The sequence below is a fragment of the Prinia subflava genome, chromosome Z, assembly GCF_021018805.1.
Source record: "Prinia subflava isolate CZ2003 ecotype Zambia chromosome Z, Cam_Psub_1.2, whole genome shotgun sequence".
Classification (NCBI taxonomy): Eukaryota; Metazoa; Chordata; class Aves; order Passeriformes; family Cisticolidae; genus Prinia; species Prinia subflava.
Window position 1 is genome coordinate 4,050,605 of NC_086283.1, and position 27,121 is coordinate 4,077,725.

The window sequence follows — 27,121 nt, forward strand, 5'->3', positions numbered from 1 at the left end:
AAAGTGAAATAATATTTCTAATTTCTTTCTTTAAAGTCCTCAAAAAAAATTAGATTGCTTCTGCATTTTAGGACTTGTTTCTGAACCACTATAAGTCAGCTGATCAAACTTTCCTTTTGTTCACATGCAGCTCTTTCAGAAGAAGTGAGAAGCAGAGCAAGCACTGACTCTACAACCATAATGATAAAACACTTCCAACACACACACTGAACCCCCTCAGGCCAGGCCTGTGAGTACAGCATGGAAGGCAGCAGAAATGGGGGTGTGGGGAAAGGACCCATGGTGCCCTATGACAATTACAAAAAAAAAAAAAAAAAAACAACAACAACAACAACAACAACAACAACAACAACAAAAAAAAAAAAAAAAAAAAAAAAAAAAAAAAAAAAACCAAAAAAACCACCACCAATCTCATTACCCATTTACAACAACAATGCAGGGGTTAAAGGAACTGAAAAAGAAAGAGCTCTCTTCAACCTGAATAACTAATACTTAAGGAAAAACCCCACAGCTTTGGCTTCAGCTTCCAAGAAACCTGGTGAGGTGGAAGAGGGCCATGTGGAGGTCAGTAGGTGATTTACAGAATGGTGATGTAATGGCACCTGGAAAACTGAACTAGTCACAAATGAAAGCAAACCAGAGAGAGTCAGCTAGGAAGCAAAAGGATCCCCAGTCATCATGGAAGTGAAAACTGTGCAGCAAACAAGTAAAGATGGATCCAGAGAAGTTCTGGAGGTGATTTTGTTGGAGGCAGACTTTGGGATTTTTTTTTTCTTGGAATAGCCTACAGCAGGCTGACACAATGAATGCAGACACTTTATTCTATACCTTGTAGATTAAAGGCAGAACATTTCAGAACTATCTAAAGGATTTAGGAGCTTAAACTGCACTGCACATTCCAGAGAAATTTAACCTGCAATTAAATAGACTGTTCTGGAGTGTCTTTCACTTTTGTTTTTAAATTGTTTCTTTCCTTGAAATCTAAGATTAGGTGTGTTTCAAAATCAGGATGTGATTAACTGGAATTCCACATTATGGAATTACAATGAGCAGGAGAACTAATGTGTGCAAGTATTATTTCTGATTTCTGTTTCTTCACATTTTTTGGAGTCACTGTTAGTTTGTATTCTGGACAAAAGGGTTTATGGCTTTCTTGAACTAAGCCCCTTTTTATGTAGCCAACTACAACACACTGGAAGCACAATTATGTAGCTAAGATAAGACAAAATGCAGTGGTGATGCACCAATTCATCATGTTTGGGTTCTTCTAATGAAGCCCATTACTCACAGAGGAGAATTTTCTCAAGCAGTTAGTCACCAGCAGACAGCTTTCCCCATTACTCCCTCCTTTTCTGCAGCTGGTGAATAGCCTGGTCCTCCCCTCACCATCCCCGAAGTGCAATATTAGGAAAAGTCAACACCTAAATTAAAAGTAAACAAACAGTATTTAACTTTCCCTTAACCATAAGAAATTAACAATAAAACAATACACCTTTCATGAGCAAGCAAACCTTTTTCATTTAATAAAAAAAAGACAAAAAAAGACAAAAACCAGCCTGCTGTCTATTTAATGCTACAGAAAGATACTGAGTATCTTTCTTTAGCTTATTAAAACAAGCATACAAATAAACTAGACGCTACTAAGAGCTTGCATAGAAACATTTTGTTTTTTACTTTGTGCAAATCTTACTAAATAAGGCATACTCGCGGGCTTAGGTAGCAATGCAAGAGTTATCAAGGAATGCTGAGGAACCACAAGGAAAATTCCAGGCAGTCTGCAATCCACATCCACTTACACACTTCTTTGGACTTCAAAGCCCAACAGCTGATAGCTGCAGATCTGTCTGCAACATAAGGCAACATGGTATGTGTAGGGCCCAGCACCTGCTTCCAGCTACTCATGGGTTTACTACACATAAGATCACTTGAATTCAGAAAACCTGAGCCTGTAGTTAAAAAGGGGGGGTTGAATGTGGATTGGTAAGAACCTGGCTTCAGGGTGAAGCAAAGGAAGAGGCAAAGACGACAATGACATCAAGAAGCACAGCCTTACATATAAGGGGGTTTTGTGCAGATTTTGCATGTCTTTTTATACTATGAACTTTTCCCATGGGGCAATGTTTTTTCAAACAAACTTGTCTCCTAACAAGTTATCCAGAAGAGTCTTTCCGGAACAGAAAAAGCTAACATGTTTGTGTCTCTTAGCCAGCCAACAACTGTCTATAGCAGAAATTCAGCAGGAATTAGTGACACTGAAGAAGGGTGGTTCTGTAAAGAGGGAAGTATGAAAAAGGAAGTTGCAGTAAGAGCTGTATCAGAAATCTCAAATAAGTTATGTAGCACAGAGGCAAATTATAAGGCCTAAGTGGAATATTATTTTGCCTCCTTCATCCCCTTTCCAAATCAAGTATTTTCAGGAAATATTGAAGTACAACCTTCTTTTGAAAGCAGCTTTGCATTAAAAATCTGTTTAAACGCCAAAAGCTTTTTTAAAATACATTTTAAAAACCCACTAATAATAATCTTCAAAATCCCCCAGTATTTTGTAACATAAAATGGAATGCTCCTGGGCTAGAGCTGCCAGCTCCTTCAGGAACTCCGGGAAAAGGGCAGCTGCAAGTACTGCGTTCCTCACGTGCGCAGGAAGGCTGGGATGAGCCAGGCCTTTCTTTACTTTCTGTCCCAGGAAAGGCTGCAGTACAGCCGGGTAAGCTTCAGGAAGATTCCTTCCTTTCCCTGTGTTGCTGCTGTGCTGGACATTACCTAAAGACAGGAGGAGAGGGAGAGGAAAAAAAAAAAAAGACTCTGTGTATTAGGCACATAGAGTATTTGTACAATGTCCAAACCCAGTTTATAAGGATTGTGTTCAGAGCTGTAATCTGCAGTACCCAGATCCTGCAGGGAGATACTCCACTAATCCAGCATTTTAAGGTTCTACATGGCCTGGTTCTATTGCATTTTTTATAGCCTGTCTTTCCCCGGGTTATATATCATTCAGTTCCAGCTCTGATGAGAGAAATATGTGGGCAGAAGACGAGTCAGGGGAAAGAGTAATATGGATTTAACTTCTGAAAAGCACATAATATCTACCAGTCCAGAGCCAGCACAGTTGTCTCCATTTCAACAATACTGTGCTCTATCCCTCCCCCAGATCAAACTGGTGTTTTGATTTTACTTTTCTTTCTCTATCCTCTCCATATGAATCACCACGTCAGTGGGTTTGAGGCCAAGCTATCACATCACCCCACGAGTTTGAAGCAAGTTAAAAACAAAGGGGAAAAAAATTTAAAAATAGGATTTTTCTGCAGCTATAGGCCCCACTAACTACACTTACTTCCCTGTAAAGCAACTAACCATTAAAAAGAGAGCAAGTGAAAGCCACTGTGTCTTGCTATATGACCTCTGCTGCCAGAGTTCAGAGGATGAGAGCTCAAGTATCAGAATGCATGGAAATCCAGTGACACCAGCACTTAAATTTCAATCAACTGCTCCTTGTTTCAACCTGAAGCAGAACTGCCCTTTAATTAGATGATAATTAATTTAGAGAAACTAAAAAGGTGACAAAATTTAATGCTGACGGAAATACTCTACAAATAAAAATTAACCTATAGAACTTACTGCTACAAGATAGAAGTCACTGCTACAAGGTATCATTGAGGCCACAGCCCAGACATACAAAATCCCATCTAACTTAAAAGTGAGATGTTCTCCTGAGATGTATAAGTAAATCATTAAAAAGAAATAAAAGGGCTATTATGTTAGCTCACATACTGCCCTGCTGCCTTCAGAAGGGGTTTCCCTTACAGTGCACACAATTTATGCTGAAGTAGCAGTCTCAAGTGACGCCAGCCTTGCTCTGAAATCTCTCCAAGTAGCAAACAGGGGGAGCTGTAGACAAAGGCCACACTCGATGCTGCACAGTAACCCCTCTGTTCAACAGCTCTGCACTTTTGTTCCTTGCCTGTACTTCACCCAAGGCACTGTGGAATTATTCTACTCTTCCAAACACTTGAAAAAAAAATTCATCTCAATCATTTAAGAGACTCATACTTTTCTTGAGTTTAAAACACCTTTGCAACTCCAGACTTATCAATCATTCATGTTGTTATTCTACAAATTTCTACCTACTAGAGAGAGAGCACAGGAATTTCTATTCTGTAGGAAAATCTGACAGTGGGAGGAAAAACAACTTAAATTATAGATTACAATGAAAAGATAAAGTTTTAAGCTTCCCCTGAAGATTTTTTTCAGATTTTCTAAGGTCAAAACATTTCATAATGAATATTTTAAGTTTTTTTAATAGTTTAGGCAATATAACCAGAATGCCAGAATACTGTCAATGCTCTGCTTTTGTTTATACTGTTCCTTCTAAAAAGAATCAAAAATTATGTATTTCTAAACATAATTTTGGGTTAGATTCAACTGCTTGTTTGGGAAAAAAAACAAAAATACCAGAAAAGCACACAAAACTGATCTAGGAAGTAGAGATTTGGATTTTTTTCTTTGGTCAGGATTGTTCACTTCTCTCTAGGGTCAGGATGTAATCTAAGTCATACAACTGAAAACTGAGCGAATGAGTACTCTGAAGATTGTTACCAACACACTGAAAGAGGGGAAGCTTGCACAGGGAATTACATCGTGACAGCTCTGGATGTGTAACCAGAGCCCAAACTGCTGTGGTAGAAACCACACACTCCTGCAAGCAAAGAGGAACAACTTGTACCATTTCTGTTCAAACACCTTCAGAGACCAGCCCTATAACAAGAGAGAAAATGCTGTATAATGTTTCAGTTTTGCATTTGTCTTCCTCACTAGCTCTGGCTTCAGGTGTTCATATGTGTATTCTGTAAGAGGCTGGCTGTGCTCAGACCTGCAGAGAACACTGAGGTTTATTCACCACTTGTGTTCAGGGGAAAAATCCCTCAGAGAGCAATCAATATGTCTGACAGTCAGAGGTGGTGTTCAAGCTAATGCAAAGAAATCCATGGAGAGTTCCTAATTTGTAGTTTGGTGGGGGTTTTTTGTGGGGTTTTTTATCATTTATCATTATTGCAGCAGTTCCTACCTTGCACTTCTTAATCAATATAATGAACTACTGATTGGTGGGCTATTGAGCCAACTCTCCCTCAGGATTACAGTTTGATGACTTGCATCACTAGTCCTGTAGGGAACCAAGGCTGCAGTTATCCAGACATTTACTCCTCTCCACTTTTTTGTCAAGAGAAGCCTTCTTTGCAGGAGTTGCCACTATACAGAAGAAAATGTACTAACAGGGTGACTAAGCAGCCTTGATTCAAATTCCTACATAATGACCAGCATGAGTCAACCTGGCAAATTTGGAAGCCTACAGAAGAAAACTGGTGTAAAACAGGAAGTACAAATAAATGTCATTGGGAATGCATTATGCAATTTTTTTTATTGCCAGCACCTGAGAAAAAGAGGGATTTTGAATGTTGCCTCCTAATCTCATCTCCCACATGCTAGCTATAATGCCATCTAATTGTAAGGCTTTCTATTCTATGGCACCAAAGTGCAGAGCCTAAAATGCTACTGACATGTACAGCACACAGCTTTTTTTAAAGCAGCCACCTTCCACAGACCAATTCTTCAGGAAGCAGCCTTAGCAACATCATAATTTTATAGACTAGATGTACTGCAAACCTTAGAAACACATACTATGCTGACTAGAAACTAGGTAGATTATTCTCCAGAGTGTTGAAAAATGAAAACACAATTAAAATGGCACATGAAGAGTCTCGATTTCCACAACTCTGGAAATCCACGAAAAGCATCAGCATCTTCACAGAAGTGTGGGCAGAGTGGGTGATTGTTAATGACTCCCAAAGATGAGTAAGTACACACCTGTAAATGCAGCCTCCTTTGAACCCTCTTGCAAGGTCAGCTCTTCATGACTCACCAAATTTGACATATTCCCATGGGTTGGCTTTTAAGAGAAGCCTGCATCCAACACTGCCCACTCAGTAGCAAGCTGAGAACAAGCACATCCTCAGGGCAGGACTTCAGCTCTACCCATTGCCTGCCTGTATCTGGAAGCTTCTTATATGCAGCTAAGACTCCATTTTGCTTATTTTTACTAGCTTGCCCCACAGTGGCACACACAAGTACAGGTAACTGTAAAGCAGTCTGCATTGTGCTTGAGAGGCAGCAGATGTTACAGAGTCCCCTGCAATGCTGACTTGGTGGGATGATGCCTAACTCTCCATTGCTCTTAGACACACACACCTTTTATTTTTTCTGTTTCTTTTCCTTTGTCTGTCATACAAGGAAGATACTAGCCAGGAGACTTTCAGTATCTTATCTCCTTCAGTGGTAGCCCAAGCCATGATACCAAGCATTATTCAATTGTTGTAGAAACCAACTCATCCTGGACTTCTGTCCTCTCTAACATTTATCAAAAAAGAACCAATGACTAGCTGAAGGTCAGGTTAAAAGTAAAATTAAATCATGCACATATGCCACCTCACCTTATGCTTTCAAAGGGAGTTTGTTTACTGACAGCAAGCCAAGAACTGATTTTGTTAATTCTTTAAACAGACATTTTATACGCCAAATAAAAACTTCTAAACAGCAAAGAATATCCAAATAGACCCCTACACTGTGATCTACTGAGCATCATCACTTTAAAGTCAGAAGGATACAGCTGGCTAATGACATTCATAACACACCACACCTTTTAACCATCTGGAGAAAAGGACAGGGGTAACTGGTATGTAATTCCACCCAGCACTCCTCGCGTGGTTATCATTTACCTTTGGTGAGAAATTCTTCCGCAGCATCAGACATGTCCACACGAAAAAGCAAGTACTGTTGGGCCTCCAGGAGAAGACCTGGGAAGTCTTTTTCAATGGAAGCAAAATGTTCAATCTTATTTTTCACAGATGCCAGCACCTGTCAAAACAACACTAACAATTACTTATTTCTCCTTTGCTGCCAGTGCAGCCACAGAGACTGAATATTCAGGCTTTCTCTACCTGCATTAAAATAGAGTTCGACAAAAGCTATGGTCATAGAGAGTTTCCAGTTCTTTGCACAAATGTAATTAAAACATGGAAATGAAATAAGAAGCTCTTAGACAGGTAGGAAAGCTACATGTGAAACTGAAAGGAACTAATGTAAGGTTTAAGGAGACACTAAAGACACTGCTCCAGTAGGCATGGCTAACACCTGTGGTAAATACCTGATAGAGTGAGCGCACACTAGGCTGAAACACCATGTTGGTGTTGAGCAGAAAGGAGCGAAGAAGCGGCTGTGGGTAACTTGCCAGCTGAGTAATAATCCCAATGAGCAGCAGATTTACATGCAAGGAATTCTCCAGCATGTTCTCCAGCTTCGACAACACTACGCTGATGAATGGTCCTGCAAGAAAATAAGAAGGAATCAAAGCTTTTGTTTTCACAGAAGAAAAAACCGTAAGATCCAGGAAAAAGGCATTTAAGGGGAATTTCGACCATCATAACCAACCAAATTAGCCCTCCCATACACTAATTAAAGACAGCAGGGAGAAAATCCAAACTGTAGTTGAACAGAGAAAGCAGAATTAACAGAGGTGTTGAAAGCTTTTGTGGTTAGCAGCACATTTGCTATCTATCCAATCAGTTTACATTCATGGCATATTTAACATGTGTGACTATTCCACTTGCATGTGCCAATAAGGATTTAGCCTAGGACATTACAGTCTACCACTCTATTCCCCTTGAATAAATCGAAAGCATACTACTAGTTTTAATGCAAATAGAATCTGCTAGTTTTACTCTTCTTGTGCCTTATTTCTATGTAAGGACTGGGCAAAGTGAATTATTGCTAGCTTTCGTGTTCTGTCAAAAAAATGGTGTTCTAAAGAAAATATGAAAATGTTTTTCTAAACATAAAAATCAAGCTGTGATAGTTCCCATCACAAGAAAAGGCATCTTCACTACACCAATCAGTCACACAAAACAGCAAAGACATTAAAAATCAATTTATAAGCATAACTGCTGGTATACACAGGTGTTATCATACGAATGTCACCAATAAATAATAGCTTTGGTTTGTGTGTTCATGCTGAAGGACAGCCACTGAAATACGGAAGCATTTACCATGAAGTACATAAACCCTTAGTCCCTTAGTGCTCAAGCTTAAGAAACCTTTGCAAGGCTAAGAATTACTACACCCAAATACTGCCCTGTTAGACCACACAGCTGGGGAGATGCTTGAGGCAGCCAGTACAAGGGACCTACTCACAAGTAAGGTCTTAGAAATGTCCCTTACTCACAGTCCCACAACACTATTCCAGTTGCATAAGAGCTAGGAAAACCGTATCTTTGAATATCCCACCCTCAAACCTGGCAAAAGACACATGCCATCAGCATTTCTAGGGTCAAGCAGGTGGCCAGAATCCAACACCATTCCGGGCCCCCTCAGCTTGTACGTGGCTGCCATCCAAGCTGGCTGGGCACAGTGCAGCCCAGTTCAATGTGCAGTGGCTGGGGCACTTCTGGGCCAGTGCAACAGGAGTGCGAAATGAGGAGTGCCCCTGTCGCCATTCCACTGAACAGAGCTCCACTAAAGGCTGCAATCTGTCACACTTTACAGCAACTGTGAGCACAAAGCAAGCACTCCTTCCAGACTCATCTCTCAGGGCTAATGCTGGCACAGCTGGGCTCGCAAAAGGAAAGGTGGGAGAGCCAGTATTGACAAGGCTTTATGCGGCTGCTGCCTTTCAAGCACTGTGACAGCCATCAGAGCCCAGGTACCCAGTGGAGCAGCCCCACGTTTGCTGAGATACAGTTTCTTCTGTCCCAACATAACCTATCCTCTTCATGGTGACATTTTCACAGAGCTCCTGAGAGGAGCCCTACTATATCAAAAGGTATGGCAGAAGCAGCTCAAGATGTGTCACTGTTTCACTTCCTAGGTAACACTTCAAAGCTGAGTAGGTAAAGCTGAAGACAGGTACATGTAAAAACTGCTGCTTGCCACTGCAAGAGAGGTTATCAAATATATAATTTTTTTGAAGTGCCAGCAGGACTTTTACCCCCAAGAATTTATTGAAATGAGAATCAGAGGATGTAAGCAGAGTTTAGAAGCCTGTTAAGAAACAGGGTGATTAGATGAGAAGTCAAAAAATTACTCCTTTCATGGCCATGAAGTCAAGCACTGGTATAGGGAGAGGGAAGGAGCAAAATATAAATTCCTGTTCCTGAACATCACAAGTGAAAATAGGGATGAGTGTTCAATGCTTTTGATACAAGACACTGAGAGGGCATTTTCTTCACAGATCCACAGGTCTGAAGGGAGAATCTTTGCATTGCTGACACTTACTGCTGTGGGAAACTTCTGTCAGAGAGAGGCCCCACCCCTTAATGCCATCTCAAAACAGGAAAAACCACCTAAAAACTCTATCAAACACATCTACAAACATAATACAGCACTGCAAATTAGATACAGAATCATAGAATGGTTTGGGTTGGAAGGGACCTCAAAGACCACCTAGTTCCAAGCTCCCTGCCCTGGACAGGAATACTTTCCTCCACAGCAGGTTGCTATCTTTGAAAGACCCTGGAATTTTAATACTTCCAAGGTGTTGCTGCAAGTACCTCCTTACATGCAATCACTAAGATCTCCATTAAAGCAAGGTAAGGAGCCTAAGAGTAAAACACACACTGTAGATGGGTAGCAAACATCTAGGCTTATTGTGTTTAGCTTTTAATCTTCATTTTCCTCAGTTCTGAGCTTTTTGTGGGTTTGGGTGAGGGCTGGTTTTTTTTAAATGAACAAATGGAGAGAGGGATTAGATGAAGAATGAGAGACAGAGAGAATATTTTTGAACTACATTTGACAGCAGATAATGTGAAATTATCTCAGCAGAAATTTGGATACAAGGAAATTGCCACCACAGCAAAAATAGAAAATTAGTTAAAAAACAGACTGGATTTTTCAATTAAGAAACAGTGCCAAGCATTCTGGCTAGAGCTGACCAGAAAGGGCTGCTTTTCAATGAACACACATTTTCCCCCTCCAAATGAATGAGAAGCCACCTTAGAGCGGTTTTGTGTTGGGTGAGGAAACCTAGTACATGATTATTTTTTATTATTTGCATTACTCTGGTATCTAGGAGACCTAATTAAAGACCAGGAGCCTGCAGTGCAAGGAGCTGCACAAATACAGATCAAAAGCCCACTCTGACCTCCAGTAGTAATGCCATTCCTGAAGAGCTTGGACAGTCAGCAGAGAGCAATCTTAAATTGCTGCCTGGCACTAGACAGAAAAGCGTGCCCCCAGCGAGGGCAGACCTGACACTGGAGAACAGGATGCCAGGGCAGAGAAGGGAGACATGCACGTACAGACATGGAACCAGTGCTGACACCTTCTGCTACAATGTGGAACAGCAGAGAGAGGAAAAATGGCACCATGATGTTGCATCCATCCCATCACAGATAGAAGTTGCCAAAAAACCCCAAATTATTTACCCAGGCTCTGTATATTAAAACAGCTATTCTGAACACCTTTCAACTGAAAAGGCTTCCTCTGGAGTGACAGAGCTCTCACATACAAACAACCCCTGCTCAGTGTTTTAAACTATTACTAAGAAAGAAAACCCTGAAACACTACCATGACTCAGCTGTATTTTCACATTGTATTTCACTCTTCTCAGAGTGGTTTCGGGTATTTAGGCTATTACCCTGTTTAGTGCCAGGACTCCTCCTTGTTCTATGCTTGCACTGTGTGCCACACAGTGTGATCTTATTTGACCACCTTTAATCACCATGCCTTTCTACACTTGTTATGTATGTAAATAACAGGACATTCCACCTGTAAATGGAGCACTCTGGCTCCTTGGAGAGTGCTTGGGAGAGACATCCTCCTTTGGTCCAAAGGGAGATGATATGCTCTCTGCAGAAGGGGTATCTGCTGAGAAATTCTCAAAGTCCTCCTCTTCTTCTGCTGGAGAGACAGGATCAGGAGCATCCAACTTCTGCTCCTCCAAGCTTGCACTGTTTGGATCCAGTTCCTTAATAATTCTATCATACTGTGCAATGAAATCCTCACCATCTGTGCTCAGCAGTTTTACACTTAAGTTACAATCTGCCTCCTGAGAAGAAATCTTTAATTCTAAGTCTGGCTGTGGATCAATCTCAGTCATTTTCTGGTTTATTTGTTCTCTCATTACACCTTTAGTTGAGCTTGAATCTCTCTTACTGTGCTCATCCAAGTCCATTTCCAGCTGGGTCTTTGCAAGAGACCCATTGACTACAGTCTGGCTCTGCACCTTGTGTTCTCTGGCCACATTTAAAGGTTTCTCTTTGGAGCTGTCATCTTGAGTATCCTTCTGGGCACATAACCTGTAAACCATAACATCATCCTGAAAGTCTGACTCCTCTATGTAAGAGCCTTTGATGAGCATAATGGCATTTTTTTTCATTTCTTGAATGTGTTTTGGGGGCTCTGCAGGTGGCTGCATTTCTGTGCTTCCCAGACCATCGTATGGTTGTGGTGAGCTCACATTAGAACCAGGCGAAATCCCTGTGTCATAGCTATCATCCCATTCTAGCTCCAGCTGCATCTTCTCACTGAATGGAGTTGCTTGAGCAGAGCTACATGAGCTCGGTGTCCTTTGCTGGAGCCGAAACATGGGGTGTTCCACATCCGTACCATTCTCCTCTGCAAGTGTCTGGATAAAGGTGTCTGGATCAGGATTTACTCCATCATACAAGGCAGACCAAACCTTACAGTCTTTCATGCACTGGATGATGGCCTCTTGAGCTTCCCCCAGGTACTGCAAGTAGCTGATGTCCACAGCCCTTCCATATTCCACAATGCAAGCAGACTCAGAAGAGCATATACCAGGATCTGGAAGTAAAGCAGACGACTCGTATCAAGAGCAGTACATCAAATGTTCTCCAGCAAGGCATCCACTAAGACATTGCAGGGAGAGCCTTTAACCCTAACCATCCAATAAGGCAGGAAGACCAAAGCACAACAACTGAGATGTTCTCATAAATGCATGGTTAAGATTTTTCGTATTGCAAAGACAGAGCTGTAACTCAAGATTGCTGTGAGAGCAGCCTGCATTCAAACCTTAGTGCAGCAATCACTCTGAAGCAGCCAGAGTTGCTACCATGTATCAGTACACTATTGTCATGAATGCATATGCAAGCTGGATAGCTGTTACAATAAGGTTTCAATAGACCTGGATATATAGAAGGAATTAAACCAACTTTCTAGCCCAGGCTTGCCCAGTTAATTGTTACCCACCACACTTCCCCTTCTGTACTTTCCCAATTCCTCCCATGAGGTGCTACAACGTCAAACTCAATTAATGATTTGGTCTTCCCCCAAGCACCAATTACCTTTTGTTTGTGCGGGTTTTGTCCAGAGAATATAGTCTTTTCCTTGGCTTTCAAGTGTCAAAGTGATTCCAGTGGAGCAGCAGAGAGGTGTCAGGGCCAGCAGTTTTGCAGCAGATACAGAGTAACAGTCTCTCTCTTTCACAGCTCGCCGCTGGCTCAGCATCATGTGGTTGCACGGGATCAGATACCTGAAAGAGCAGGGCCCAGCATCACTTATTATCTTTCCATGTTAGAGAAAGCAACATACAGAATTCCCTTCCCACCTTCCTGCCTTCTCAAATGAAAAGAAACAACAATAGTAGTATTCACAGTGATCCATTTTCTAAACCTCTCAAGAGCATGAAACCATGACTCCTTATATTGTGATGCTTGGTTTGATGAGGAGCTTTAAGGGTGAGTAGAGATAGAAGACAGTTGTATCAGAACAGGGAATTCTTTGCAGGTCAGAGCAAATTTGTTGTAAGAAAGTATGGAGGGAGTGTGGACAGGCAGATATCAAAGGCCAGCAGAATGGTTTGGTCTGACTGTGAATGCATTCTGTCTCAGAATCCTCAACTTGTTTTCCTGGGAAATCCAGAGAGAGGCAGTTTGCCAGGCAAGCAGCCAGAAAAAAAGAGGAGTGAAGGGTCATCCAAGCATTTTACTGCAGTAGATCAAGAGTGAGCTCTTAGACAGAGGAGGGAAGAAGCTAGAGGAAGCTAAGGAACAGAGAAAGCACAGTCTCAAGTTGAACTTCTTTAGAGCACTTTTGTTTTACTTTTTAAAAGCACTTTTGTAAAAGCCTCAGTGTTAACTGCACCAATGATCTGCTATTTAAAATGCAAATAAATTCTAAAAGATTCCCTAAATGAACAAAAAGATCAGCCACAGCACTCTAATGCCTGAGTGGTGATGTACTTGTGTTCACAGAGGTCCTAGCAATATTTTTAGGAACCACTGCCAGATCTATAAGGAATTTCACCTAAATGCCTATGGGTGGAGGGACAGACAGTATCTGGAATATTCACGTGAGCTGCAGTGCTAAAAGTCCAAGTTTTTTGGGCTAAATTTTGGGCTAAAAGCCCAAAATACACCAACATTTCCAAATAAATAACTAGTTCTCATGTAATAAACATACTCAAATTGTAAGTATTTTGAAGCAATGTATAGAATCACAAATTAAAAACAAAAATTATTGCTGCATTTAGTACATCACTTAATCTACCTAAAACAGTGTAGGAACCTGAAGTATTCTCACTAAGTGAGGAATCAAAGAGGTGGAAAACAACAAGAGAGTAGGTGCAAACAGTACATAGGTCTGTATCACAGTGCATAATACACCAGAGAAAACATGCAGGAGGGAAGAGTTATGCATTTAGAAGCAGGGAATAAGGACTATGGAGGTGATAAATATATTCTTAGCTTCTCTCACTTTTATAGAAATAAATCACAAGAAAAATCTCCTGCTCTGGAGATCTCAGGATGTAAATCAAATTTTGTCAGGTCTGGTAGACTTTCATCAGGAACATAAATATTCTTGTCTCTGTAGTTACTTGGATTTCTGCTCCCTTGGAGAACTCCCACCCAGCTCTGCATCCACAGACAGAGACCATATGTCCCACAGTTAGGATGAAGAATGTGAAAAAAGAGTTTGGGCTTTACCTTAAAACTAGCTGTAACATCACATCTTCACAATGCAAGCCAATGAGAGTTCTGAACAAGGCCAAGGAGACCACACAGAGCTGGAAAATGATAAACATTGTCAGCTTTTGATCTGGAAATTGTATCTTTCCAATCTTCCCTGCATGCTACATTACAAAATGGCTCTGCTAGAGCATCGTGATTTATGACACTCTTAGAATGATATTTCATTTAGTCAGCACCCCATGAGATGGTTTTTTCAAGTTGTCTAGAGATATACATGTAATACGTTACATTTTAAAAAAATATAATCCTAAACAGAATTTTCCTTCAAATAAGCTATTAAAAATGCAGTCTTAAATATCATTCAAATTTATTAAGTTAAGTTGACTTAGCATAAACTGAACCCTGTAACTTCGAATACAATGTTTTAGTTTTTACCTCTGACACAGAATTTGAACCAACTAAAGGCCTTTTCTTTGGATGGAGTGTTATAAATCACTTCAGGTTTCTGTTGCTTTAGGTGTAAGAAATTATTAGTATTCTGCACATAAGAAGCTGAATGTTTGAAGAGCTTCACAACAAGCCTTTGGAAGAAGTCAGATGCTTGCATGAGAGGTGTGTTTTAACTGGTGCAGGGACATAGGAGATAAACAGGAAATCTTTCCTCTGTGAAATTTACAGGGAGTCAAGTATAACCTTTCTTCATTACATGATACTTCAAAAACACCTGCTGCTGTCTCAAATTATCCTGTATTTAAGATATTTCAGTTTAAAGGGAAATAGTAATCATTAGTCTTTGCAACCATTTGCAAATATGGAATCTTCTGAATAACTAAATCCAAGCCTATTTTTGCACTGTGTAAAAAGATAAGATTTAAAATACACTCAAGAAACAAAGAGGATAGTACTTCTACAAGTCCTTTCAGGCACCTGTCCCTAAATAAGTTTCTCTCTGTGAATTAATAATCAGTATTTTCATCAATAGTAATTTACACAGCTTTTGTGCTATGTTTGCACTTGGCTGAGCTCGACTGCAAAAAACTCCTTTAGCACCAAAGAACCACTTTGGCTGAGATCCTGAGTTGCTCAGGACTGCAGAATTGTTTACAATTCCCATCTCGTTTGCCTATAGAACAGTATTTAATGATTAGCAGAGACAACAGCATTTGCATTTTTGTTGACAGAACTGTTTTATAGAGTTAATCCATCTTAGAGATGCAACAACAGCAGCATATATCAATACTTGCATACACTTACATTTCAAAACAATTTTCAGCTAAAGCTACTGTTCCTAATACACAAATTTAATGCACATGCTGGTGTTCTGGCTTCTCGGAAATGCGACTGCACATTCTAAGCATTCAACTTGCACTAAAACAGTATTCTTGATTCCATCTATGAAGCTCTGCATCACCCAAGAGTCAGTCAAGGCTGCCAGTCAAACAAGGCTCACTCAAGCAGTCCAGTGCAACAAGCAGTCATTTTCTCATCCAGAAGATCCAACTGTTGGCTTTATCCAAAGGTAACCACCCTCTCTGGTAGGCAGTTCTCCACCCACCATCCTGCACTGTGCCTAGGCTCAGAAGGGACTCAGCACACACCTGAGATAAACCCTACTGCACAAGGGAGTGAAGGTGAGGGAAGGAAGCAGCAGCCTCATCACTTGAGCAAGAAAGCGTGTTCTTTTAATCAAATAAAGCAGACAACATCATAGTTAAGTAAACATGCTACAGTAATACAGACTATAGATTCCTGAGAAACACACCAGCAAGTTAACAACTGGGATCCATTTGGAGACATCCTTAGAGGGCTCCCAATGTTTCCCCAGACAGATTATTTTAAAATGCTTGTTGCTTTGCAAAACTCCAAAGATCAAAAATGCTCCTCACCATGAGTATATTTGTAAGTTCTAGAGAGAATTATCTATGATTGCACTAATCCAGCACTATTCAGAATAAAAATGCTTCCAAATTTACCTTTTATCTTCCAACAGGATTCAGACTTCCAGAAGCTCTCATTACCTCTATCCCATTCCCTACATATGTGAAACCACCTCATAGGTTTATTAGCTTTGTATAGTGGTTGCTAAATGTCAAAACACATACAAAATTGAGAGGGTGGAGAAATCACACCATTGGGTGAAGAAAATTCCTAGTTAAACAAGTATCCAACTGTAATATATGAAATCTCCCACCTAAACACTGAACCTGCATCCATGCTGAGTACTTGAACTTCCTTTCTGCTGGTCTTACCCGGAATGGTGTGTTGATTCTGCTGGTAAGTGTATCCAGGATATGAACATTCTCATGTCGGTGCAGCAAAATAAAGCGGAGGAAAATCTTGAGGAGTGCTGGCTCTGAAACGCTGCGCAAGAAGAGATCCAGGTATGCAGTCGTAGTCATCACTTCCTCCACTGTCATCTGCAAGCAAAAGTAATGTAAATACTGCAAACACAAACATACTGCACACACAAAATATCCACCCATCCATCCTCTGCAACGGTATATCCAGCAAAGCTCTCCATCCACAACACTGCCACAAAAAAACTGAGTCTTCACTCTTAAATTTGCCTCGCAAGCATTTTGAACGCATTTCCTACCTGTCTTGCAACCCCAGGAAAAAGCATCCTCCCTCAAACTGACACCCCAGATCTCACACACAGTGAAAGTCAAACGACCAAATCATGCTAGAAAATCCCCTTTCTGCCCATGTCATGTCCTTTGCATCACACTTCTGTCGTCCCTCAGAAGCATTTTCAGATGTTGTGAATGCCTGCATCTACCACTTAATTAAAAATAAATGTTGGAGCAGAATCAAAGCACAGTACAAAAAAGTCATGGTCATGAAGTTTTAAAGAGAAAATTTCCATAGATGTTCAGAATTTTGTCATGATTTTCCTTCTTTTTATTTTGCCACAGCACAATTTCTCATTTTACTCAATTTTTTAAAGAAGTATATATATATATATATATATATATAAATATTTACCCATAAAACCCAGCCCAAAATCTTCACTACTGACTATTAGTAGATCAAAATAGAATTCATGATCCATGTGACATTTGCATACCATAACCCACACTGCTCTGCTTATTGCAATCCCTTGGAGATTATCTATTCACAGACCACACTGGCAAAGCACAGGAAATTCCAAAGCCCACCTCTGCACCATGTACTGCTCTTGCGAAGTCAGCATTTTTTACATAGTTACCCAGGAATCTAATAAGCTTAAATGCACCAAGATAAACCCTTAAACACAAGATTCTGTCTATATGAAAGGAAGTATTAAACATCTTTTGTTTACCAAACTTAGCTGGATAAATGAAAAGACCGATTTTATTAAAAAAAAAAATCAAAGCTGTCACTTAAGACCTAAGAGGATTTAGAAAATACTCAGAAGGGCAACATTTACGTAACATGCTGTAAATATTAAAATCCCTGTTCCATTATGCTGCATGTTAGCCATGTACACAGTAACGTCATGATGCAAACATTCTCTTTAAAGCATTTAGGATCACAAGCTGCTTCTGGGTGGTTACACAGAACATAGGAATGGGATAGACAGCCTGCAGACCTTAGGGAGAGAGAAGCTCTAAAACTAAGGCCATTGAATCACCCTCAGTCTGAGGCTTTATTCTAATACTCAGCTACACTATCATTCATACAGTGGGATACTAGCTCATTTTGGCATTAGAAACAAAGCACCAGTGAAACAGCAACAGTCAAAATTTTCATCAGGAAAAAGAAGCAACCCAGCTCCAACCAGAAACTCTTTTTTCTTGGAATAGGTTTGGGGACTTGTCGTATAAAAAGGAATAGGTTTTTTGGTGAAAGCTGGTGTCTGTTGTCCTAAGAACTGTCTTCTTTTGGTTTTTTTGGTTTGTTTTTTTTTTGTTTTGTTTTTTTGTTTGTTTTTTTTTTTTTTAAATATAGCAGTGAGTGGTAGAAAGGAAAGCCCAAGAAATCCATCATGTGACATCATTATGACACCATACAGTTCAAGGACAGGTTTAAACTCTCTGCCAAGGAAAGGTCAGACAGAAGTAATACATCCTTACGTTTCCACGCCACTTCTTCAACCTTTATGGGGAAAAGGAAGTACATTCTTGGCTGCCAGTTTCACCGATGTTTGTAGACAGAACGTACATGTATCAAATACTGCAGCTGTACATGAAAGCAAGAAAAGCCAGCAGATCCACAAGGGCAGTGACCTCTTTCTAAAACCCACATTCTTTGGACAACTCATCCTACAATTTCTTCCAGTGAGAGAAACCCACATACTTTTCAAAGTGCATACCATGAATGAAACAAAGAACAGCAGCAGAAGAAAGCCAGCTGGAGAACAGCTTAGAAAAGAAATGTTACATTCTGAGAATGAGAACAGTGCTTCTGACAGTTTGGGCACTAGACAAAAGGTGAAAATATGTGTAATAGCCAACACTTCACTGATACCACTAAGCAGAGCTAGAAGAACCAACCAATGATTAATGAAGCTCTAATTGTTCAAGAAGGAGTTACTTGTAATCTTGTTAAATCCTAATTTTTTGAAATGAGGGGGTTTTCTGAAGAGTACTACATTGCACCTAATTTTTATTTCTTCTTGGGGAAAAAACATTGGTGAATCTGATTAACCATTTTCCAAGAAAGAGATAAGATGACTAAGTTTTGTCAAGATTTAAATAGATTTGTCAGAATCTCCTTCAATTTTCAGTGAAAACACATTGCCTTATCCACAACACTCCTTTAAACTTCCTCAATAAATTAAGCTAGGGTCTCTTTTGCAGGATAACTGTGCAACACTCAAAGCAGGCATGTTAAAGTTGCACAAGTAATTTTTATGCTATCGTGTTCTGGAAGTTCTAGTGTTCTCTCAGTGTGCCTTTGTGTACAACTTGTCCCTACAAACCAGCAAGGAGACTAAAATTCCACTTCCTTGCCAGGGCTAATCAAACAAAAATATTGCTGTTGGGCACTTAAATGCAAGCCAGGTATGAAGCTCAGGAAAAAGATGGATTAACCTGGCAAGCAGATGTCTGTGCTTTTACAATTACTGTATCTTATTTTGATACCTTGCATTCTGTGCTTACTTTTCCCTTTTAGCATATCTGATGGTGAGAGTAACTTCTGAAGATTCAAGGCACCTAGAGAAGTATTCAAGAAAGCAAATTTTAACTCCACAAGGCTAATTTTCCTTTTACTCTATGGGATACATTAGTCTGCTCTGATTGAGCCTCTGGAGAACTGACTCTTTTTGCAATTAACTGGAGAAGGACGCTGGAGAAATCAGGTAGATGAGGCTAAACCCAGCCCTGGTAAAAATCCTTTTAACTCTGCACACCTTTTCTACAGACTGCATCATACATAAAACATGGAGTGTTGAAAGTGAGACTGGTTCAATTTGTGCAGTTATTATTGAGAATCTCTGTTTTCTACGTTACCAAAGCCATGCTATTAAGCTCCATTCAGACTACCTGCTGGCTGTCTCTTCTTAAACAAATGTCTCGTGAGACAGATTTGGGGGAAGAGGGAAATCATTTCTAATAAATTCAAATCAGTACTCAGATAAACAACAAAAGAACAATTCTCCCAGAGAACTAAACTGGAGCTACTCATGTCAAGTATGTCCACTACAGTCAAATCCTGAGGCACTTCTACAAAAACTGTTATTGTAAACATTGATTACAGTATCATTTCTCCAATAAAGCTTTTAGCTACTAGCCTGCAGAATTGAACATCTTTGAAATGCCCAAACTTACAAAAATCTGCTATTTAATTTGAAAATTCTTCACCTTTGATAATTGAAATGTCAAGAAAAATACTGTAACAAAGGGAAGCTAATAAAATCAAGACATGGTAGTTTTCTAGAAAAACCCTTTGTTAAGTAACTAAATTTCAAGCTTGTTTTTGATAAAAGTTTTCATTAAGTTTCAAGCTATGTTTTGATAATACAAAGGTATTTCAGCAATAGTAAAATCCACCACTTCCTCAACAGCAAAAAATAGAAACCCATCAGTAGCATCCCTTGCATTAGATCCTTTCTGCTAATGGCAGAGACCAGGGATATCTCTGCTCTTAAAATAGAACTATAGGATTAAAAATAAAAAAACAACAACAAGGAGTTCCTGTCCATTGCATTCATCAGACCACAACTCTACCGTTTTTATTTTGATTACCCACAAGCATAACAATTAAAAGTTGCTGGGTTTTTTTATATATACATATAAAGTGTCTATCTAAAAAGACCATTTAAAAAGCCTCATCCATATGTTTTTCTATACAAAATCAGATCTCTTACAGATCTTTTTGAGATGTAAACAGTAACAAAAAAGACTAGCTGAAAGTCTTCATGGCCGGACAGAGAATTGACTGTAGATTATTGAAAAGAGAAGGCCACTTCTAGCCATGTAATACCCTCCTATAATTACACAGTAATTTTCAGCAAATCTTTTCTTGCCACCTCTGATGACTGATTAGATGGTAAGGCAGAACACTGTAAAGAGATCCAGCTTTTACAAGTTATTCTGCCAAGTAATAGCAAAGAGCTAGAAATTACTGTCATTGCAAGTTCAGTTTAATTTATTACACTCACTGTTAGACCAATCACGTGGATTCTTTATGACTGGCCATTTTCCCTTGGGAATCACACAATATATATTCTAACTTACAGCTTCATGCCCACTTACAGGAATATACCTACATGATTCCTCCTTTCCATCACATATCCCTTCTTACAAGGACTTCATATTGCCCATGAAAAGACAAATATCCTTATTTCAACTTATCCTCTAGATCCAGCCACAAGCAGTTTTAACCTGAGTAAGTTCACCTCACTGATAAAAAACCAAAAAAACTAAAAAACAAACAAAAAACCAACCAACCAAACAAACACCAAACAAAAAACCACAAACAAACAAACAAAACAAAAGAAAACAACAAAACAAACAAAACCCCGACAATTTCCAGTCTCTTCTATTAATTTTCAACCTCTCACTCCCTGCTTATACAGGCACAATGAATTGGGTCAAGAAATCGATGCAGATTAGAACTATCCAGAAGTAAAGGTGAGTTTTAACCTCAATCAGTTTCAAGTATGAACAGCTGTTCTGGCAAAAGAGAGGGACAAGCAGGACCAGGAACAGAGGATGTTTGCCCACTGGGGGAACCAGAAAACCCAAACTGTTTCAGCTTACATTTATAAACTGCTTCAGTTTATACCACATTGAAATTCAATTGAACTGCATGTCTGAAGCAAGAAGTGAGAGGCATCTTTATACCATAGCTTGTAAAATTAAGTTTTGTAGCTATTAATGCACTTCTGCAAAGCACAAGGCTACACAAGGCTATTCAAAGTTTTCCAGTGACACTTGGTTTACACATTTTTACAGCAGCTATCTAAATGCTTTTCAGTAAGGTGAAGGATGGTATTGTTACTAAATGGGAACTGACAGTCTTGCAGGATCTTTATAAGGATGTTCCTTCTAATCTGTAGAGTATAATTTACAGGTCATTTCCCCCTAGCTGAGCTGTGTAATCATCAAGCAAGTATTATTGAATTATCACAGTAGCACACCGTGTTAGAGACATTTTTTTGGATGGGTTAGTGTGCAGTAGACTTGATGTCCATTTGACAGAGCTTATTTGACAGGACCGTGCCAGTACGTCTGCAGAGCAATTCACTTGGCCAACAGCAATGTTTTACACCAAAAAGCTGGTACAATTTTCCATTATTCAGACTAAACTAAGCTTATTCACATTAAAACAAGCCTTCAAAGTATAAAAATATTTAGATCATGGTTAGCAATTAAATGCCATATAGTAGAGGAGTAAATGCTGACATTATACATTTGCTTTTATCATATAATTTGTCAGATTTTAGTGCTTTCTTCAGTAAATTGAAGCACCACAAATTACATAAACATTCAAGATGGTCTGAATAGCTGCCTTTGTCAACCAAATTCTCTGAATGCCAAACTAAAATGAAATAACATGCGTTTACAGTGAAAGGGTGTATATAACCAATCTGAATTGCATCAAAAGAAACAAAGTATTTATAAATGCCAAAGTGTGGCTCCTAATTATCTAGTACATGCTTTTGACTGCAAAATGTATACATATTCAAGGCCTTCTGAAAGGGATTTCACTTATATTTCAACAGAAGTGCTAAAAGAATAAGGAAGTACCTTATTCTTTTAGAATAAAAGTACCTAAAAGAATAAGGTAAATAAATACAGTCTACTAACAAATACATAAAGACCAAAATAAGGCGATATGGCCTCTAACAGAACCAGTAAAAATTACTTCAAAAGGGTTATTCTGGATTCACTCTGGGATTTCAATGAGATTTCAACTGAGGAGAAAATTAGTCTCATTCGATTACTTAGACTCTTGTATAATCTGTCCCCAGAAGACCTTGTATTTTATTGACAGAACTCGATGTTAGTTTTAAAAGTGCAGCAGGAAATAGCCAGTGAAATATGTCACAGAATCCAACAGTATGGCTCTGTGCCATTCTCTGAACAGAACAATACCTTCTCATGAGTATTTTTTTCCTACATATCAAAATATAGGGAAGAACATACAGAGCTGCATAATTTCAAGTTGTAACTGACATGCCATCAAAAGTTAGCAGTCTTAATTTAAGAACAGTTTCTGTCATATAGTCCTAATTTTTCTAAATCCCAGACACACCAGAAAGAATAAAGAACGGTTTGGGCAAAAAATTTAAATAATGGAAAAAACCTACCAAATTAACATTTTCTTTAGCTCTGTATCTTTACACACAAACAATTTTATTCCTCTGTTTTCAAATGAATTTGTGACCTTGCACAAAGACATGCCCTCCCCCCTGCTCCACAAACAGTTTCACTGAATCCTTTTTTTTGATGTCTCAAGGAACTCCTGTGTCAGACGTAAGGGAGGTTACCTCTTCTGTAAAAAGTACAATAACATCCAGATAATGAAAGGACAAGGCAGGGCTCTCCAGCACAGCCAGTTAATGCACATCCCCAGCTACATAATACAAATCTGGGCTCTGACTACCCATTCAGCAATGTGTAGCTTTGGAGATAGGAACATACTTGTCAATCGCTCATTACACGTGTAGGTGGGATAACCCACACAAAGTGACAAGACAAGGACAGACAAGGTATAAATTAGGCTACAAGAACATGCTATATTTAGGATACTTATCTTTGAGAAATGAAGTTAGGGAGTCATAAGCTTGAGAATGTTTGGGTTATTTAAGCACATCACAGCTAATCTACTCCAAAAATAACCCCAGCAGAGCTCACTGTGAAAAATAGGTTATTTCAAGCTAGCTAGCTTGCCCAATCAATTTGAAACTTCCTTAACTGGAAAAAAACCTTAATTAGAGAACTCCTTTTTCAACTCCATACCAGCTTCCCAAGATAAAACCAGAAAAATCACACCAAGAAAAATATATTGGTCTCCCCACCCCCTGACTTTTTCATTGAAATACATCTTAATCCTCAACAGTCTTGTACTGCTTCATTCACACAGTGAACTGTGTGCATTTTTAGTATTTATAGGGAGACAATCTGCAAAATTTTCATAAGACACAGCTTACTACTTGTTTCCATAAATATTACAAACATTTCACAATCACAGATAAACATATCTTAAAGTTTTGAACCACATATTAAAACTCTAAACAATTTTTAATGAAATTCTACTTACTGAAATTTTTATGCTACTTTTACCAAAAGTCTTGTTTGATAGTCAGATGTTTAAAGTTGTGAAAAGAGAAGGAAATCAAGGAAAGGAGTAAAGAGGTCTGTATGGATGAATTAAGAGCTCCTAAAAGTCTGAAACATGAAGAGACAGAAGCATAGAAACGTGACCCAAGAGGAATATGGAAGTGCCTGAGTATGCAGAGAAAGGATCAGGAAAGCCAAAGCCCAGCTGGAGCTGAAGAAGAGCTTCAACAGGAAAAGAAAGATCATGAAAAATGCATGCTCACTGCTGAATGGGGATGGGGACCTGGTGACAAAATATATTAAAGACATCACAGTACTCCATCACAGAATAGCTAGGGTTAGAAGGAACCTCTGGAGATACCTAGTCCAATTCCATTCCTGACTGGAACTGTCTTTGCAAAAACAATTAATGCTAGTCTGTGTCTTGCTACAGAGCAATTGTTTTCCTCAGAACATATTTCTTGTAGAAAAACCTAGAATACAGTACAGAAAGATCAGGTTTGTAGTAGTCTGCCTGCCCAAGCTGTTCAAAAGCAGAGCCAGAAGTTCATCTCCCTTCAACTCGTACATTAAGATTGAACCATGAGTGCCAGATTGGATGTGGGTTGTTAAGACCAATATGCCACATGAGGTCTAGACTGACCGACTGACTGACTGGCTTCCTTCCTTCCTACCACCAAGAATTATCAGAAGCAGCTATTCCACACCAGTTAAATTATAGAAATAAGATTTATAGAAACACCTTAGGAAGATGTACCAGTAATAATCATCATCTCCTTTTACCACCCTTTAACCTTGCATTGATCTGTGTTCCTAATCAGGAACCAGCAATACCATGCTCCATTTCACACTGTACTTGAACTGAAGCCAGAATGAATCACAAAAATCCAAAGTGAATGACTGAATTAGAATTCAAATCTTCAGCCATAAGTAGACTTTATGACACCAAACCAACTTCAGTGAGCTGAAAAGAAAAAAAATCAAGATCCATTTGGTAGAACTTCTGTTTTAAAAACTGCCATGATACATCTGGCCTCTCATTTTGGCCCTTCCAATTTTTTTATTAACCTCAAGGTTAATTACAACATTAAGTCCCCAAATGGGAGGTACAGTTTTCAAAGTCCACTCTTCCCCTTAGCATTAATGTTCTCAATGGCAACTAGAAATTATTTTAATGTATGGAAGAGCTGTTGCAGCATAATTATCATAGTGCATAGACGTATGTCCCAAAAGCAAAAAGGCAAAACATTTATTTTCTGTTATTAACATGGAGCACAGGACAGAAAGACTGAAGAGGGCAAACGTGCCTCAATGTGCTTAATTCCTTTTGCTATAGACCAAAACTCTATAGCAAAAGATGTGAGAACCTTGTATCAGATCCACTAGATGGTGCAATCCATCTTCTCCATTAAAATCATTTGAAGTTTATACACAGTAAGTTAATTTTTAATGAGGAAGAAGTCAATTTTAATGCTAATCAGGGAAATGTTTATTATTGGAAGAACAAGGCACCAAACAGAGTATATGGGTTCGAGAAAGATCTAGGCTTTGAAGGTCACCTAAGTTAGCCAATATCCCCATTCTCAAGAGAAATATGATTTAACCCATTTTCAGAGTATATAAACATAATTTTCATCAAAGGAAAAAAGGAATCACAACAGTCATCTTTAAATTATTTAACATTAAAATAATGGGAAGTAATCAACCCAATAGGAGTCAGGAGATTTACTGACTGATAAGAATGGCTTTCAGAGGCATGGCAGTATTCAAAACAATCTAAGATTAGTCTCAAATACTTCAGAGATAAAATAGTACCCACTAAGACTAGAATCCATTCTGTATCTCCCTCATTATCCATAACCTTGACCTAAAACTGGTTAGGCTTTTCACTTCTAATTCCCAGTCTTGGTAAGGGATTAAGTCCAGATACAGAAATAGAAAAAATTACTGCCAGGTGAGGTGAACTACCTCAGGACAGACTACAGCCTTGATCTGGATCCCAGACAAATTTTACTTCAACCCTCATCAGATTCCTAAGTGTTTGAGGTCTGCCAAATCATTGAAAAAGACTCTATATTGCTTATGACTTTCTTGGTGACTACTTACCATGAAGAATTGTGTGTGCTATTGAAACAAGTTATGAACAAGCAAGCAGGGTACGGAGTTTCACTGTCCTCCAGAAAATGGAACAGCTGCAATGCTTTGTGCTTGGTAGGCTTTATGAGAATTAGGAGGCCTTACAAAAGCAATTTTTTACTTTGCTTCTGGAAGCTTTTTGTGGATTTTTACTCTCAGCTGTACCTACATTTTCTCCTCAGAAGAAAAGGTGTTCTTTCACAGGGAAACGAAGACATTGATAATTAATAAAATCACAGAAATAAATAAATAATAAAATCCACAGAACCATATGATGACCTGGGTTGAAAGGAACCTTAAAGATCATCTAGTTCCAACTTCCCCGCCAATGGCAGGGACACATTCCACTGCACCAGGCTGCTCAGAGTCCCACCCAACCTGGCCTTGAACATTTTCAGGGAGAGGGAATTGACATAATTGACATATTCTGCAACAGTTGGAAATGTAGCTGTTTGGCACCTAAGCAAAATAAAGTAAATATATAATTCACTAACATTGGTGACATATTTTGCAAAGGGTAAACCCAAAAATTCAAAGGAAAAATGGATTTCTTTTCTTTAAAGTAACATAAATTGCACTCACATACATTAGAAAACTGATACTAAACTCTAGGAAAATAACTCTACCCAATATATAAGGAACTACAAAACAATGGCAACTTTGCAAAGACTAGTATATCTCTTGAGTAAACATTTTCCTTGTGGCCATCTGCCTGGAAAAAAAATTCATTTAGAAAAAAAGAAATGCTCATGGAAACATGTCTGCCATGATGAAATCACTGCTTTTCTGATGATACATGAGTCTGGAACAACACAAACATTTTGGTTCTTCATTACACTTACAAATTTTGAAGATTTTCAGAAATACCTGTATGTTGCTTAATAAAGTATATAGAATGAAAGGATGGAAAATTAGTCTAGAAACGTACTGACTTGCATGGAAGTCACTACTGCAATACATCTGGTAGTATCTTTACACAGAGATCTTCCATAATACTTTTTCACATTATTCTTTCATGCCATGCTTGCAGCTGTCACCGACCTTATGGAGCGCAGGAGCCATTACGGGCACCAAAAATCCATTGTAAATGTAATTCACAAGCTGGTTGCGTATCAAGGGATGTGCCACCTAAGAGGGTGGGGAGAGAAAGACACAGAACAGTTCCAGTGAGATTTAAAAGACAGGGTACAGGATGCTATTATTCACTACCAAAACCCCTTCCCATTTAATAAGACATTCATTCATCCTTCTCACCAGCACTCGATATGATTCGGGCTCTTAGCAACTGTTTCTTCT

At 39.1% G+C, this 27,121-nt stretch overlaps 1 protein-coding gene across 4 annotated transcripts in view; it reads right to left on the reverse strand.

The window, feature by feature from the left end:
• Positions 1-1,493: 1,493 nt before the first annotated feature.
• The window catches only part of FHIP1A (FHF complex subunit HOOK interacting protein 1A), an 82,784-nt gene continuing 57,156 nt past the window's right edge, over positions 1,494-27,121 (reverse strand). For all 4 annotated transcript variants that reach the window (XM_063422665.1, XM_063422666.1, XM_063422664.1 and 1 more), the window contains 8 exons: positions 26,867-26,953; positions 16,226-16,393; positions 13,992-14,071; positions 12,351-12,538; positions 10,813-11,850; positions 7,199-7,377; positions 6,771-6,909; positions 1,494-2,763 (listed from right to left, as the gene is read on the reverse strand). In XM_063422665.1, the coding sequence (XP_063278735.1) occupies positions 2,513-2,763; positions 6,771-6,909; positions 7,199-7,377; positions 10,813-11,850; positions 12,351-12,538; positions 13,992-14,071; positions 16,226-16,393; positions 26,867-26,953 (2,130 nt within the window). In that variant the 3' untranslated portion in view covers positions 1,494-2,512. The remainder of the gene's footprint in view (positions 2,764-6,770; positions 6,910-7,198; positions 7,378-10,812; positions 11,851-12,350; positions 12,539-13,991; positions 14,072-16,225; positions 16,394-26,866; positions 26,954-27,121) is intronic.